Raw genomic sequence first — 17,088 nt, 5'->3', positions numbered from 1 at the left:
TGACTGTAAGTTTTGGTTTTGTTGCCTAGCAACTCATGGGAATGACAAAAAGAAACTGCTGGTCATTGTGGGTGGAGTCCATTTCAACACTATCAACCTCCACTTTGATCCAGCAAGCCACTTGTTTGATTTAACATATTTTATTTAATCCCTCACAACTTACATGGCGTCGTCGATCAATTCTAACATCGAACCAAGAGGAGGAGGGCATTTAGGGACAGACACTGGGCCCTAGCACTCTGTTCTCTTACAGGACACGTGGGAGCAGTGCCTGTGTTGTAGTACTCAGTCCAGGTTAGGGACTTGACTACAACGCTGGGCAGTGCTCAGCACACTGTCATACTGTGTTGTCAGCTTAAGAGGAAGAGGACATTTTGGGACAGGCACGGGGAACCAGCACCCTCTCCTCTCCCCAGGACCCTTGGGGAAGTGCACCGCACACTCACTTTATACTGTGGAAAAACACTCTTTTCACCACTTCGATCAGGAAGTGACTTTTTTGCTTCAAGTTAGGAGAACTTACGCAGCAGGTTAGGATAATTAATGTAGCAGGTTAGGAGACATAAATGCTGCCCTAACCTGCTACGAAAATCACTTCGTATCGAAGTGGCGTGAAAAGAGTCTGTCCCCTGTACTGTCAACTTGGAGCCTCAATGAGGCACCAAGTTGCCTGGCTAACTGAGAGAATGTTGGACAGTATGGGAGAAATAATCACTAATTTTGCATCCGTCGCACTGCCTGCCTGCCAGCCACTCTCCATCTTAGAGACAGAGACAGAGACAGAGACAGAGACAGAGACAGAGACAGAGACAGAGAGACAGAGACAGAGACAAAGAGGGAGACAGAGACAGAGACAGAGACAGAGACAGAGACAGAGACAGAGACAGAGACAGAGACAGAGACAGAGGGAGACAGAGAGACAGAGACAGAGACAGAGACAGAGACAGAGACAGAGACAGAGACAGAGACAGAGACAGAGACAAAGACAGAGACAGAGACAGAGAGACAGAGACAGAGAGGGAGACAGAGACAGAGACAGAGACAGAGACAGAGACAGAGACAGAGACAGAGAGGGAGAGGGAGACAGAGACAGAGACAGAGACAGAGACAGGGACAGGGAGACAGAGACAGAGACAGAGACAGAGACAGAGAGACAGAGACAAAGAGGGAGACAGAGACAGAGACAGAGACAGAGACAGAGACAGAGACAGAGACAGATACAGAGACAGAGACGGAGACGGAGACTGGAGACAATAACATTTATTTGAGGCTGTTGGAATTGCTTACTAATAAAATGACAGTAACCCTTCGTGTCTGACATATTTAGGACAATATTTCATCTAGAATTAAAAGTAATAACATAATAAAATAATAACAATAACAGCATATCTCATTGGATGACCATGTCTGTATATTTATACCCTATTAAGTAATACTACCATGTCTTCACCAGCAGTAAGTAACTGTCTACAATGTAGTTTTGCAATGTGTTTCACAGTAATAACTGTTGCTCGTTGCAATGTCTGGATACTTACTGATATCAAGAGGTAAATTACTGTTCTCACAACACAGGTACTAGTAGGCACTTCACTAGATGGAATAGATTTCTTTGTTACTACTATTGTTGTCGTTTTATGTCATGCTAGTCTGTACCATATATTTCCATAGAGATATTGGAAAGGTGACAGCTGCACACAGTGCATTCAGAAAGTATTCAGACCCTTGACAGCATATCTCATTGGGTGACCATGTTTGTATACTTATACACTATTAAGCAACACTGCTATGTCTTCACCACCAGTCTACAATGTCGTTTTGCAATGCTTTTCACAGTAATAACCGTTACTCTTTGCAATGGCTGGATACCTACTGACATCTAGTGGTAAAGTCATTACTTGTTTGATTTAACATATTTTTTATTGTTGTTTTATATCCCTCTAGTGTGTGTTAGATAATGCATTATTGTTGGTTGGTACATTACACACATCTGCATTCCTGCCAGGATGCAGAGGGAAATGTGATAGTTCTGGTTGGTACACTACACACACCTGCATTCCTGCCAGGATGCAGGGGGAAATGTGATAGTTCTGGTTGGTACACTACACACACCTGCATTCCTGCCAGGATGCAGAAGGACGTGTGATAGTTCTGGTTGGTACACTACACACACTACACACACCTGCATTCCTGCCAGGATGCAGAAGGACATGTGATAGTTCTGGTTGGTACACTACACACACCTGCATTCCTGCCAGGATGCAGAGGAAATGTGATAGTTCTGGTTGGTACACTACACACACCTGCATTCCTGCCAGGATGCAGAGGAAAATGTGATAGTTCTGGTTGGTACACTACACACACCTGCATTCCTGCCAGGATGCAGAAGGACGTGTGATAGTTCTGGTTGGTACACTACACACACCTGCATTCCTGCCAGGATGCAGAAGGACATGTGATAGTTCTGGTTGGTACACTACACACATCTGCATTCCTGCCAGGATGCAGAGGGAAATGTGATAGTTCTGGTTGGTACACTACACACACCTGCATTCCTGCCAGGATGCAGAGGGAAATGTGATAGTTCTGGTTGGTACACTACACACACCTGCATTCCTGCCAGGATGCAGAGGGAAATGTGATAGTTCTGGTTGGTACACTACACACACCTGCATTCCTGCCAGGATGCAGAGGGAAATGTGATAGTTCTGGTTGGTACACTACACACACCTGCATTCCTGCCAGGATGCAGAGGGAAATGTGATAGTTTTGGTGTCATGGCTTTATAACCAGTAAAACCTGCCCCTTGAGCCACAACCCTGTTAACTTGCTTCATGTTTTTCAACCTTGACCAAGACATAATAGCACACTGAGTGATACATTATAATGGAAGCCAGCTTGTCTCTCCTGGAGGAACACCTCTCTTGTCCCGTGTGTTGTGACATATTCAACAACCTTGCCGTCCTCAAATGCAGCCACAGCTTCTGTGAGGAGTGTCTACAGAAATACTGGAAGGATATGGACAATCTACTGTGTCCTGTCTGCAGGAAAGAGTGTTCAATTGAGCAGCCGAGCTAAAGTTTGGCCTCAAAGAGTCTCTGTGAATCGGTTCAGAGAGGGAGTGAAAAGGAGAAAGGATCTGTTATGTTTTGATGACAAGCAGCCCATCTGTGTTGTCTGTCACATATCAAAGAAACGTAAAGGCCATGACTGCTGTCCCACTGAGGAGGCTCTGCCTGATTTTAAGGTCTGTTTGTGAAAGTATCTGTTCCCTTTGCTTTTATTTGAACTGGTCATTTCAATGTCATTATGTGACTGAGTAGAGAGTGACTGGCTGGATTAAAGACTGGTCTGGTTTTTACCAGGTTTACAATAATCCCTTTTCATTTACCTTTAGAGTGAAATCCAGCGTGTGAGTTCCACTTTGAAGAAGGAATTAGAAAGCATGAACACAGCCAGGATGTGCCATCCAACCTGGGAGGAGCATATACAGGTATCTGTCATAAAATAAAATGTGTTTTTAAATATGGAAACATTTGAGCAGTGTTCAAGTTTAATCTTGTCTATTAGGGTCAAGCCCAGTGTGGAGAGGAGCAGATAAGGGAGGAGTTTAAGACACCACCAGTACCTGGAAGATGAAGAGACAGCCAGGACAGCTGCCCTGAGAAAGGAAATGCAACAGAGATGTCAAGTGATGCGAAAAAGAGCTGAGCCTTTGACCAAGCAGATTTCAACCCTAATAGAGACTATTCAGATGATCAAGGACATGGATGTTGACACAATCACATTCCTTCAGGTAAGGGTAAAGATGTTTTAAATGACAAAGATGTAAATTCCCAACATGAGCTCATGAACTCACTGCAAAAACTGATTGTCCAAAAGACGCAAGCGTCACACTGCTAGGCTGCAGTCAAATGACGTATAAACGCCTTGAAATTCTCAACCAGGTCGGAAATTGCTGGTGAATAATTTCACAACTGTAAATGATTTATTTCTCTGAGTTTTTCCAATTATCTCAGTGTCATCTGATATAACATAGTGACATATGTCCTTGTTTTTGTAGAATTACAAGGTCATTCTTAATAGGTATGTTGTAAATTAAGTCCCATTTCATCCCTACTAAATACATGTTACGCTCCATTTACAACAGCACTGGTGTTAATTATTCCTATAGAGCCGAATCCACAGCAACAGACACTGCAGATGCTGAGGTAGTGTCAGGAGCATTCATTGACATAGCCAAGCATGTGGGATCTCAGAAATTCCTCAGAGCGGATTGTGGAGCATCAGGTATATTAGTGGGAAATACAGAGTATGTGTAGAACCACGCATCCAGATCAAGCTGGATGAGAGCCCACGAGTGATCAGAGAACATCTGGACTGTGCCCAAGGGGAGCTGACATTCTGTGATCCCACTAAGAGCACTATTCTGTACACCTTCAATGATACATTCACTGAAAGAGTGTTCCCATACTTTTACAGTACCAATCAGTTTGTCCCACTGCACCTTTTGTCAGTTAGCCCCAACTTTGGGCAGAATATAAACATGAGTGGAGACAGGTTGCCAGGTTTATAATATGTGGGGACAAATATCTACTAACATGTATCAACTAGAGGGACCCCATTGTGTGAACTTTAGTTGAATCCAGCTCCATGTAAATAGCTGTAAAACTTGCCTCAACACAAAGCATACTATGGGTATAAGTAGTGTAATCTAATTGATGCCAATGGAATGTGGTATGGTAACAACTGTCTCTCATAATGCTTGTACAAGTGTTTAAAGCAGTTGTTACATTATGTAAAATATGTAAAGTACAGTCAATTATCTAAATAAATATTAAAAGTTTATATTGCATTTCATGTTGTGCTTTTTTATTTATTGAATGGACCTTCCTAATTATTTAAGTGGGTTTAGCTAATTTAATTAATTTACACATTATAAAAATAAAGTTTCAATTTGGTACCATTACAAATATTCACCACTAAACGGGTATCTCCAACTACCGGTATACAGTAGAGACCACTGTTGCTCAATGCCACACTGTAAAATGGGCCTATAGACAACGAGTGAGCATACAACTAAAATGTAAATATCAATGGAGAAAATACATCTCACGGCTAAGACATTAACATTCAAATAGTCGTTGATTTATATGATGTATTTGTAGTGCTCGTGGCATGACAACTCATTAGTGAAACATGACTTTTAATTTTTTTAATTTTAGAAAGTCAACAATGACAAACACAAACAATGGAGTAACAATCTAGTACCACCAAATAATGAAACCAATGTGAACACGAAGTGGAACTGGTGGTAAAGTATTAAAGAATGATCTGTCTAGCTCCACCCCCATAATGATGTGTCACACCATAACAGGAAGAAGGAAATCGAAACTGGTCTTGGCGTCGCAGATCAAACAAGAAGCTAGTTACGTGTGTTTGGTCGCTGTCCCCTGTAAACGTGTCTTGGATAGCAGGTGAGTGTTATTGTAACTTGTTCTATTAAAGCACTCCCAAACTAAACATCGACTTGGCCTAGGACCGAGGCAGTAAGTATGGCTATTTTGAAGTTCAGACAGTATGTTGTTGAGCCCAAATAATTAGTTGGGCAAAGTTAAAGTACATACTGTACCTTTCAGAGGCCATTCGCTAACTATAACACAAACAAGGTCTGGCTTTGTCTAATACCTAGAGCTCTGTGTGTCCCTTTGCCCTACATTCTCTTCCAGAGGAACAGTCATTTTCGTGTGAAGAAGGCATGGCTGCCAGATTCTCTCTCCCAGAGGAGCACCTCTGTTGCCCTGTGTGCTGTGATATTTTCAGGGATCCTGTGGTCCTCAAGTGCAGCCACAGTTTCTGTGCAGCCTGCTTAGAGCAGTACTGGTCTGGGAAGGGGTCGGCCCGGGACTGCCCACTCTGTAGGAGGGAGTTTGTGGACGAGCCGGTGGCCAGCCTCACCCTGAAGAACCTGTGTGACTCCTACATCCAGGAGAGTGGAGCACTTGGACCTACAGGGGAGCTGTGTGAACCGGGTGAGCTGTGCTCCCTGCACGGGGAGATGCTGAAGCTGTTCTGTCTGCAGGACAAGGAGCCCATCTGTGTGGTCTGTCACACCTCCAGGAAGCATAAAAACCATGAGTGCTGCCCGGTGGGAGAGGCTATAGGTGACATGAAGGTAATCTGGTGTTTTAATAGGCAGCCCTATAAATATAATTTGAGTTCTCTAGATAGCATTTTGTGAGTTCAGAGGTGACCATGAAGGTAAAGGGGAAAATGCTAGGAGTTTGAGCTAATCTGTTTTATGCCTTCTGCAACTATTTGCCTTTGTAGAACTGATATGTTTTGTTTATTCTTAGTCCAATTGTCTTTTTAATGTTCTTTGAAGGAGGAGATTAAGTCTGTGCTTACTTGTTTGCAAGAGAAGAAGGAGGCTTTTGACAAAATGAAGCAAAACTATGACAATACAGTGACACACATTCAGGTAATGTTGGTGGTTGGCCATAGTATTAAATCGAAATCTCTCGTATGTTAACACCTTATCCTAACAAAGGTCTCATTTCAGGTCCAGGCCCGGTTTGTGGCAAAGAGGATTCATGAGGAGTTTGAGACGCTCCACCATTTCCTCCAAGCTGAAGAGGCTGCTAGGCTTGCAGCTCTGAAAGAGGAGGAGGAGAGTAAGAGTGAGATGTTGAGGCAGAGTATGAGGGAGATGGACAGAACCCTGGCCTCCCTCTCTGACACAATCAGAGCCATGGAGGAGGAGATGGCTTTGGAGGATACTTTTTTTCTCCAGAAATGCAAGCAGACGGTGAGAAGGTGAGTATATTACAACCCCTGGTGGTTTCACTGTCTACAGACCATTACATGATGAGTACTAACTCCTAGTTTTTCTGTCTGTATAGTGTTCAGTCTAGCACACTGCAGGACCCAGTTATGGTCCCGGGAGCACTCATCGATGTGGCCAAGTACCTGGGCTCACTTCAATACAAAGTGTGGGAGAAGATGCAAGGGATTGTTAAATACAGTGAGTACTAACTGCAGAGTGTTGAACATCACTTGGTGTCAAGACTAGTCTATTTCATTACATGATAGACTGAAATGTTAACTTTTTAAGCACTTAAAGTGCTTCTTAATGTGTTTTTACACAGCAATTAGTGGTGAGGACCACTACATCATGGTAACTGGCTGTACTTTCTCCTCAGCGCCAGTGACTCTGGACCCCAACACGGCTGCCCCCTGGCTCCTACTGTCTGAAGACCTCACCAGTGTGAGGGACAGCGATGACAAACGGAAGCTTCCAGACAACCCCGAGAGGTTTGACCCTGACACAGGCGTACTGGGCTCTGAGGGCTTCAGCTCAGGAAAGCATGTCTGGGACGTGGAGGTTGGAGAGAACAGCGCCTGGGTCCTCGGTGTAGCCAAAGAGTCCATCCAGAGGAAAGACAAGGTCTCCTCCGTGCTGAAGAATGGATACCTGTCCGTGTACTTTTACCACAAGATGTACTTTGCCGGGACCTCACCCCTGACACGACTCAATCTGAAGAAGAGCCCTCAGAGGATCAGAGTGCAGCTAGACTGGGAGAAGGGGAGAGTGTGCTTCTCTGACCCAGCTGACAACACGCAGATCTACACTTTCAAACACAACTTTTCTGAGAGGGTTTTCCCTTATTTCTGGGTTGGCTGTAAGCAGTGTCCGCTGAGGATTGAGCCATTAGAGGTCTCAGTGAAAGCTGTAGATCACACCTGAGAATGTGTTATGGAATTTTCTGTCTCTAAAAAGTGTCTTTCTTGATGAGTTTCTGTCATAAGAAAAAATCAAATGGATAAATAATAATTAAATATCTGTCGCTTGTTGCCTTTAAATAAACACTGACATTTGATTTTCTAATGGGCAAGTGTTGACAATTATTTTATTGTGCATGGAATCCGTTATTCGTTTTCTGTGTGGAATAAAACTAAATAAAAATGGACTATATCAAACTTGCTGTGGTGATCTTTCTTTTATTAGAAAATACAAAGATGTGTTTGTGTGCAGTTGTCATCAATTTCAAATAGTTGGGCTAAACCATTCCTGTAATAACACTGTCAAATGGTATCCCCTGAAATCTACAAATGATCCTGTAAGAATATTGTCTGAAGATGACTTCCAGATCTGTTTTAGGCTTAAATATAAACTCCTTATTTAGTTACTCACCAATCAATACTTTTTTTGAGCAAAGCAAAACGTGGACAGATTCATTAAGCCTGAAACACTGCACGTTAACAGATTAAAAAGTAAGTTCATGTTCTGTTTATGCGTCATGCGATGCAAGTCATTTAGCTAGTTAAGTCGGTGCAAATTGGAGGACAGGAGAAACATGACAGTCTCAAGCATTTGTATTAATTGGTACCTTTTTCATTAAATGTCTATAGGATATCTCTATAAAAGGTTTTTAGATTTCAGCAAATTGGATTTTGGTTGTGATGAGTGTTGCTTTTCAAATTATTAGGCTTTTGTTTTGTCATTGACTCAGGATAGGATTAGGACATTTATTTAGTCCTTCGGGTACCATGCTATGCCAACAAACTATTTACCCTCAAAAGATCTTGATGACTGACCTTTCATCAATCAAATGGAAGAAGAGGGGACCTACAACCGTGATCAGAGGCCTGTCCAAAGTCTCCCAAGGTCAGTTTCCTCACTCCTTCTCTACTGCTCATGGAGGTCCCTTCTGACACCAACACCAGTCTGCCAGTGTGGGTGGGGCGCCATGCACTCCCAACAAGTGGATCTTCACAAGCTCCTTTGCTGTTGTTCTGTGATTGATTTGCACTTTTTGCACCAAAGTACATTCATCTCTAGGAGACAGAACGAGTATCCTTCCTGAGTGGTATGATGATTGCGTGGTCCCATGGTGTTTATACTTGCAGAGTATTGTTTGTTAAGATGAACGTGGTACCGTTTGGAAATTGCTCCCAAGTATGAACTAGACTTGTGGAGATTTACAATTTGTCTGATTTCTTTTGATTTTCCAATGATGTCAAGCAAAGAGGCATTGAGTTCAAATCAAATCAAATGTTATTTGTCACATACACATGGTTAGCAGATGTTAATGCAAGTGTAGCGAAATGCTTGTGCTTCTAGTTCCGACAATGCAGTAATAACCAACGAGTAATCTAGCTAACAATTCAAAAACTACTACCTTATACACATAAGTGTAAAGGGATAAAGAATATGTACATAGTTTGAAGGTAGGCCTTGAAATACGTCCACAGGTACACCTCCAATTGACTCAAATTAAGTCTTTCAGAAGCTTCTAAAGCCATGACATAATTTTCTGGAATTTTCCAAGCTGTTTAAAAGGCACAGTCAATTTAGTGTATGTAAACTTCTGACTCACTGGAATTGTGATACAGTGAGTTATAAGTGTACTAATCTGTCTGTAAATAATTGTTAGAAAAATGACTTGTGTCATGCACAAAGTAGATGTCCTAACCGACTTGCCAAAACTATAGTTTGTTAACAAGACATTTGTGGAGTGGTTGAAAAATAAGTTTTAATGACTCCAACCTAAGTGGATGTAAACTTCTGACTTCAACTGTAAGTATTCACATAAGAGTCAATACATGTTAGAATCATCTTTGGCAGCAAATTACAGCTGTGAGTCTTTCTGGACAAGTCTTTCAGAGCTTTGCCCACCTGGATTGTACAATATTTGCACATTAATGTTTTAAAAAATTCTTCAAGCTCTGTCAAGTTGGTTGTTGATCATTGCTAGACAGCCATTTTCAAGTCTTGCCATAGATTTCCAAGTCAATTTAAGTCAAAATTGTAACTATGCCACTCAGGAACATTCAATGTTGCCTTGGTAAGCAACTCCAGTGCATATTTGGCCTTGTGTTTTAGGTTATTGTCCTGCTGAATGGTGAATTTATCTCCCAGTGTCTGTTGGAAAGCAGACTGAACCAGGTTTTCCTCTAGGATTTTGCCTGTGCTTAGCTCTATTCTGTTTATTTTTATCCCCAAAAACTCCCTAGTCCTTGCTGATGACAAGCATACCCATAATATGATGTAACCATTTGAGTGAAACATAACCATTTGTATTCAGGACATAAAGTTAATTTATTTGCAACATTTTTTCCAATTTTACTTTAGTGCCTTGTTGCAAATAGGATGCATGTTTTGGAATATTTTTATTCTGTATCAATCAATCAATTAATCAAATGTATTTATCAAGCCCTTCTTACATCAGCTGATGTCACAAAGTGCTGTATAGAAACCCAGCCTAAAACCACAAACAGCAAGCAATGCAGGTGTAGAAGCCCGGTGGCTAGGAAAAACTCCCTAGAAAGGCCAGAACCTAGGAAGAAACCTAGAGAGGAACCAGGCTATGACCAGGCTTTGAGGGCTGGCCAGTCCTCTTCTGGCTGTGCTGGGTGGAGATTATAAAATAACAAGGCCAAGATGTTCAAATGTTCATAGATGACCAGCAGGGTAAAATAATAATAATCATAGAGGTTGTCAAGGGTGCAACAGGTCAGCACCTCAGGAGTAAATGTCAGTTGGCTTGTCATAGCCAATCATTCAGAGTATCTCTACCGCTCCTGCTGTCTCTAGAGATTTGAAAACAGCAGGTCTGGGACAGGTAGCATGTCCGGTGAACAGGTCAGGGTTCCATAGACTCAGGCAGAACAGTTGAAACTGGAGCAGCAGCACGGCCAGGTGGACTGGGGACAACAAGGAGTCATCAGGCCAGGTAGTCCTGTGGCATGGTCCTAGGGTTCAGGTCTTCCGAGAGAAAGAAAGAAAGAAAGAAAGAAAGAAAGAAAGAAAGAAAGAAAGAAAGAAAGAAAGAAAGAAAGAGAGAATTAGAGAGAGCATACTTAAATTCACACAGGACACCAGATAAAACAGGAGAAATACTCCAGATATAACAGACTGACCCTAGCCCCCCGACACATAAACTACTGCAGCATTAATACTGGAAGCTGAGACAGGAGGGGTCGGGAGACACTGTGGCCCCATCTGACGATACCCCCGGACAGGGCCAAACAGGCAGGACATAACCCCACCCACTTTGCCAAAGCACAGCCCCCACACCACTAGAGGGATATCGTCAACCACCAACTTACCAATCCTGAGACAAGGCCGAGTATAGCCCACAGATCTCCGCCACGGCACAACCCAAGAGGGGGTTGTGAAGGAAGCCTGTTGACGTTGCTTCCAGAGGCAGTTTGGAACTTGGTAGTAAGTGTTGCAACCGAGGACAGACCATTTGTATGTGCTTCAGCACCCGGTGGTCCCGTTCTGTGATCTTGTGTGGCCCACCACTTCCCTGAGCCGTTGCTGCACCTAGAAGTTTCCACTTCACAAAAACAGCAGTTACAGTTGACCGGGGCAGCTCTAGCAGGGCAGAAAAAGCAGAGTCCACTAATTTGAAGGGGTGTCCACATACTTTTAGTCATGTAGTGTCACTCATAATTGGGGCCAGGAGAAATTCTCCACTCTTTTTAAAACCAGTAGTTATGTCCTACAGCACCAAAAGGTTGATAGTGCCATCTCAAGCCACCTGTTGGCATTTAGACCCTACAGGGGACGCACCTGTGTGGGAGGGGCTAGAAAGATACTCCTGACCTGTAAAATGACTAACCGCGACTAACCATGTGTTCATTATGTTGAAATGTGTTTGAAAGAGGCTGTAGTGTCACCAGTAAAATGATTGATTGAACTGCAGGTTAATGTTTGTGTTGTAGGTACAAGGAGCACATGCGGAAGCGCTATGACACCAAGGAAGATGGGGCTCTGGAGAGGCACCTGTTCCACGGGACCGTCGGGGACTTCATTGAGGACATCTGCCACAACAACTTTGACCCGCGCGTTTCGGGAGTCAATGGGTTCGTGTACAGCTACGACTCCTACTTCGCCCGCGACGCCTCCTACTCCAACACATTCGCTGCGGTGTCACCTGACGCTGGGGTGCGTAACATGTTCCTGGCCAAGGTGCTGGTGGGATAGGTGAGCGTGGGCAAGTGCAAATACCGCCGGCCGCCACCCGTCAGATCCACGAAGGAGGACTACAACCTATACGACACCTGTGTGGACCAGCTGGTCAACCCCACCATCTTTGTAGTTTTTGACCGGTGCCTGTCATGTTTTGTCATTGATTATCATGTCTTGTCCCTGTGCTTCCCCTTCTATTCGTTTCCCTCTGCTGGTCTTATTAGGTTCTTTCCCTCTTTCTATCCCTCTCTCTCCCCCTCCCTCTCTCACTCTCTCGCTCTCTCTTCTCTCTATCGTTCCGTTCCTGCTCCCAGCTGTTCCTATTCCCCTAATCAATCATTTAGTCTTCCCACACCTGTTCCCGATCCTTTTCCCTGATTAGAGTCCCTATTTCTCTCCTTGTTTTCCGTTCCTGCCCTGTCGGATCCTTGTCTATTATTCACCGTGCTGTGTCTATGTATTGCCCTGTCGTGTCGTGTTTCCCTCAGATGCTGCGTGGTGAGCAGGTGTCTGAGTCTGCTACGTTCAAGTGCCTTCCCGAGGCAACCTGCAGTTCTTGATCAAGTCTCCAGTCTGTTCTCGTCATTACGAGTAGTATTATGCCTTTTGTTTGTAAAGTAACTTTACTGGATTAAAAACTCTGTTTTCGCCAAGTCGCTTTTGGGTCCTCATTCACCTGCATAACAGAAGGATCCGACCAAGGAATGGACCCAGCGACTACAGATGCTCGTAACACTGCCGTCGAGATCCAAGGAGCCATGCTCGGCAGACACGAGCAGGAATTGTCTGCTGCTCGCCATGCCGTGGAGAACCTGGCCGCTCAGGTTTCCGACCTCTCTGGACAGTTCCAGAGTCTTCGTCTCGTGCCACCTGTTACTTCCTGGCCTGCCGAGCCTCCGGAACCTAGGGTTAATAACCCACCTTGCTACTCCGGGCAGCCCACGGAGTGCCGCTCCTTTCTCACCCAGTGTGATATTGTGTTCTCTCTCCAACCCAACACATACTCTAGCAAGAGAGCTCGGGTTGCTTACGTCATTTCACTCCTTACTGGCCGGGCTCGAGAGTGGGGCACAGCTATCTGGGAGGCAAGGGCTGATTGTTCTAACAATTACCAGAACTTTAAAGAGGAGATGATTCGGGTTTTTGACCGTTCAGTTTTTGGTAGGGAGGCTTCTAGGGCCCTGGCTTCCCTATGCCAAGGTGATCGATCCATAACGGATTACTCTATAGAGTTTCGCACTCTTGCTGCCTCTAGTGACTGGAACGAGCCGGCGCTGCTCGCTCGTTTTCTGGAGGGACTCCACGCAGTGGTCAAAGATGAGATTCTCTCTCGGGAGGTTCCTTCCAGTGTGGACTCTTTGATTGCTCTCGCCATCCGCATAGAACGACGGGTAGATCTTCGTCACCAAGCTCGTGGAAGAGAGGTCGCGTCAACGGTGTTTCCCTGCTCCGCATCGCAACCATCTCCCTCCTCTGGCTCAGAGACTGAGCCCATGCAGCTGGGAGGTATTCGCATCTCGACCAAGGAGAGGGAACGGAGGATCACCAACCGCCTGTGCCTCTATTGCGGATTTGATGGACATTTTGTCAATTCATGTCCAGTAAAGGCCAGAGCTCATCAGTAAGCGGAGGGCTACTGGTGAGCGCTACTACTCAGGTCTCTTCATCTAGATCCTGTACTACTATGTCGGTCCATCTACGCTGGACCGGTTCGGGTGCTACATGCAGTGCCTTGATTGACTCTGGGGCTGAGGGTTGTTTCATGGACGAAGCATGGGCTCGGAAACATGACATTCCTTTCAGACAGTTAGACAAGCCTACGCCCATGTTTGCCTTAGATGGTAGTCATCTTCCCAGTATCAGATTTGAGACACTACCTTTAACTCTCACAGTATCTGGTAACCACAGTGAGACTATTTCTTTTTTGATTTTTCGTTCACCTTTTACACCTGTTGTTTTGGGTCATCCCTGGCTAGTATGTCATAATCCTTCTATTAATTGGTCTAGTAATTCTATCCTATCCTGGAACGTTTCTTGTCATGTGAAGTGTTTAATGTCTGCCATCCCTCCCATTTCTTCTGTCCCCACTTCTCAGGAGGAACCTGGCGATTTGACAGGAGTGCCGGAGGAATATCATGATCTGCGCACGGTCTTCAGTCGGTCCCGAGCCAACTCCCTTCCTCCTCACCGGTCGTATGATTGTAGTATTGATCTCCTTCCGGGGACCACTCCTCCTCGGGGTAGACTATACTCTCTGTCGGCTCCCGAACGTAAGGCTCTCGAGGATTATTTATCTGTGTCTCTTGACGCCGGTACCATAGTGCCTTCTTCCTCTCCGGCCGGGGCGGGGTTCTTTTTTGTTAAGAAGAAGGACGGTACTCTGTGCCCCTGCGTGGATTATCGAGGGCTGAATGACATAACGGTTAAGAATCGTTATCCGCTTCCCCTTATGTCATCAGCCTTCGAGATTCTGCAGGGAGCCAGGTGCTTTACTAAGTTGGACCTTCGTAACGCTTACCATCTCGTGCGCATCAGAGAGGGGGACGAGTGGAAAACGGCGTTTAACACTCCGTTAGGGCATTTTGAGTACCGGGTTCTGCCGTTTGGTCTCGCCAATGCGCCAGCTGTTTTTCAGGCATTAGTTAATGATGTTCTGAGAGACATGCTGAACATCTTTGTTTTTGTCTATCTTGACGATATCCTGATTTTTTCACCGTCACTCGAGATTCATGTTCAGCACGTTCGACGTGTTCTACAGCGCCTTTTAGAGAATTGTCTCTACGTAAAGGCTGAGAAGTGCTCTTTTCATGTCTCCTCCGTTACTTTTCTCGGTTCCGTTATTTCCGCTGAAGGCATTCAGATGGATTCCGCTAAGGTCCAAGCTGTCAGTGATTGGCCCGTTCCAAGGTCACGTGTCGAGTTGCAGCGCTTTTTAGGTTTCGCTAATTTCTATCGGCGTTTCATTCGTAATTTCGGTCAAGTTGCTGCCCCTCTCACAGCTCTTACTTCTGTCAAGACGTGTTTTAAGTGGTCCGGTTCCGCCCAGGGAGCTTTTGATCTTCTAAAAGAACGTTTTACGTCCGCTCCTATCCTCGTTACTCCTAACGTCACTAGACAATTCATTGTCGAGGTTGACGCTTCAGAGGTAGGCGTGGGAGCCATTCTATCCCAGCGCTTCCAGTCTGACGATAAGGTTCATCCTTGCGCTTATTTTTCTCATCGCCTGTCGCCATCTGAGCGCAACTATGATGTGGGTAACCGTGAACTGCTCGCCATCCGCTTAGCCCTAGGCGAATGGCGACAGTGGTTGGGGGGCGACCGTTCCTTTTGTCGTTTGGACAGACCATAAGAACCTTGAGTACATCCGTTCTGCCAAACGACTTAATGCCCGTCAAGCTCGTTGGGCGTTGTTTTTCGCTCGTTTCGAGTTTGTGATTTCTTACCGTCCGGGTAGCAAAAACACCAAGCCTGATGCCTTATCCCGTCTGTTTAGTTCTTCTGTGGCTTCTACTGATCCCGAGGGGATTCTTCCTTATGGGCGTGTTGTCGGGTTGACAGTCTGGGGAATTGAAAGACAGGTTAAGCAAGCACTCACGCACACTGCGTCGCCGCGCGCTTGTCCTAGTAACCTCCTTTTCGTTCCTGTTTCCACTCGTCTGGCTGTTCTTCAGTGGGCTCACTCTGCCAAGTTAGCTGGTCATCCCGGTGTTCGAGGCACTCTTGCGTCTATTCGCCAGCGCTTTTGGTGGCCGACTCAGGAGCGTGACACGCGCCGTTTCGTGGCTGCTTGTTCGGACTGCGCGCAGACTAAGTCGGGTAACTCTCCTCCTGCCGGTCGTCTCAGACCGCTCCCCATTCCTTCTCGACCATGGTCTCACATCGCCCTAGACTTCATTACCGGTCTGCCTTTGTCTGCGGGGAAGACTGTGATTCTTACGGTTGTCGATAGGTTCTCTAAGGCGGCACATTTCATTCCCCTCGCTAAACTTCCTTCCGCTAAGGAGACGGCACAAATCATCATCGAGAATGTGTTCAGAATTCATGGCCTCCCGTTAGACGCCGTTTCAGACAGAGGCCCGCAATTCACGTCACAGTTTTGGAGGGAGTTCTGTCGTTTGATTGGTGCGTCCGTCAGTCTCTCTTCCGGGTTTCATCCCCAGTCTAACGGTCAAGCAGAGAGGGCCAATCAGACGATTGGTCGCATACTACGCAGCCTTTCTTTCAGAAACCCTGCGTCTTGGGCAGAACAGCTCCCCTGGGCAGAATACGCTCACAACTCGCTTCCTTCGTCTGCTACCGGGTTATCTCCGTTTCAGAGTAGTCTGGGTTACCAGCCTCCTCTGTTCTCATCCCAGCTTGCCGAGTCCAGCGTTCCCTCCGCTCAAGCGTTTGTCCAACGTTGTGAGCGCACCTGGAGGAGGGTGAGGTCTGCACTTTGCCGTTACAGGGCACAGACTGTGAGAGCCGCCAATAAACGCAGGATTAAGAGTCCAAGGTATTGTTGCGGCCAGAGAGTGTGGCTTTCCACTCGCAACCTTCCTCTTACGACAGCTTCTCGTAAGTTGACTCCGCGGTTCATTGGTCCGTTCCGTGTCTCCCAGGTCGTCAATCCTGTCGCTGTGCGACTGCTTCTTCCGCGACATCTTCGTCGCGTCCATCCTGTCTTCCATGTCTCCTGTGTCAAGCCCTTTCTTCGCACCCCCGTTCGTCTTCCCTCCCCCCCTCCCGTCCTTGTCGAGAGCGCACCTATTTACAAGGTACGTAATCATCATGGACATGCGTTCTCGGGGACGGGGTCACCAATACTTAGTGGATTGGGAGGGTTACGGTCCTGAGGAGAGGAGTTGGGTTCCGTCTCGGGACGTGCTGGACCGTTCGCTTATTGATGATTTCCTCCGTTGCCGCCAGGGTTCCTCCTCGAGTGCGCCAGGAGGCGCTCGGTGAGTGGGGGGGTACTGTCATGTTTTGTCATTGATTATCATGTCTTGTCCCTGTGCTTCCCCTTCTATTCGTTTCCCTCTGCTGGTCTTATTAGGTTCTTTCCCTCTTTCTATCCCTCTCTCTCTCCCCCTCCCTCTCTCACTCTCTCGCTCTCTCTTCTCTCTATCGTT

The 17,088-nt window shown here is 45.7% G+C and overlaps 1 protein-coding gene and 1 long non-coding RNA gene across 2 annotated transcripts; both read left to right on the top strand.

The window, feature by feature from the left end:
* Positions 1-3,200: 3,200 nt before the first annotated feature.
* LOC124014185 lies at positions 3,201-3,945 on the top strand. Its single transcript, XR_006834981.1, has 3 exons — positions 3,201-3,244; positions 3,395-3,490; positions 3,568-3,945. It is a non-coding gene; the product is annotated as an uncharacterized LOC124014185 (long non-coding RNA).
* Positions 3,946-5,356: 1,411 nt separating this feature from the next.
* Positions 5,357-7,975, top strand: LOC124014184 (E3 ubiquitin-protein ligase TRIM35-like). Its single transcript, XM_046328944.1, has 6 exons — positions 5,357-5,474; positions 5,727-6,172; positions 6,383-6,478; positions 6,560-6,813; positions 6,900-7,021; positions 7,200-7,975. The coding sequence occupies exons 2-6, from the start codon at positions 5,756-5,758 to the stop codon at positions 7,742-7,744; spliced, it is 1,434 nt and encodes a 477-aa protein (XP_046184900.1). The 5' UTR covers positions 5,357-5,474; positions 5,727-5,755; the 3' UTR covers positions 7,745-7,975.
* Positions 7,976-17,088: the final 9,113 nt, after the last annotated feature.

This window comes from Oncorhynchus gorbuscha, linkage group LG25 (genome assembly GCF_021184085.1).
Source record: "Oncorhynchus gorbuscha isolate QuinsamMale2020 ecotype Even-year linkage group LG25, OgorEven_v1.0, whole genome shotgun sequence".
In the NCBI taxonomy this organism is placed as follows: Eukaryota; Metazoa; Chordata; class Actinopteri; order Salmoniformes; family Salmonidae; genus Oncorhynchus; species Oncorhynchus gorbuscha.
This window is presented reverse-complemented; position numbering and strand designations above follow the sequence as displayed.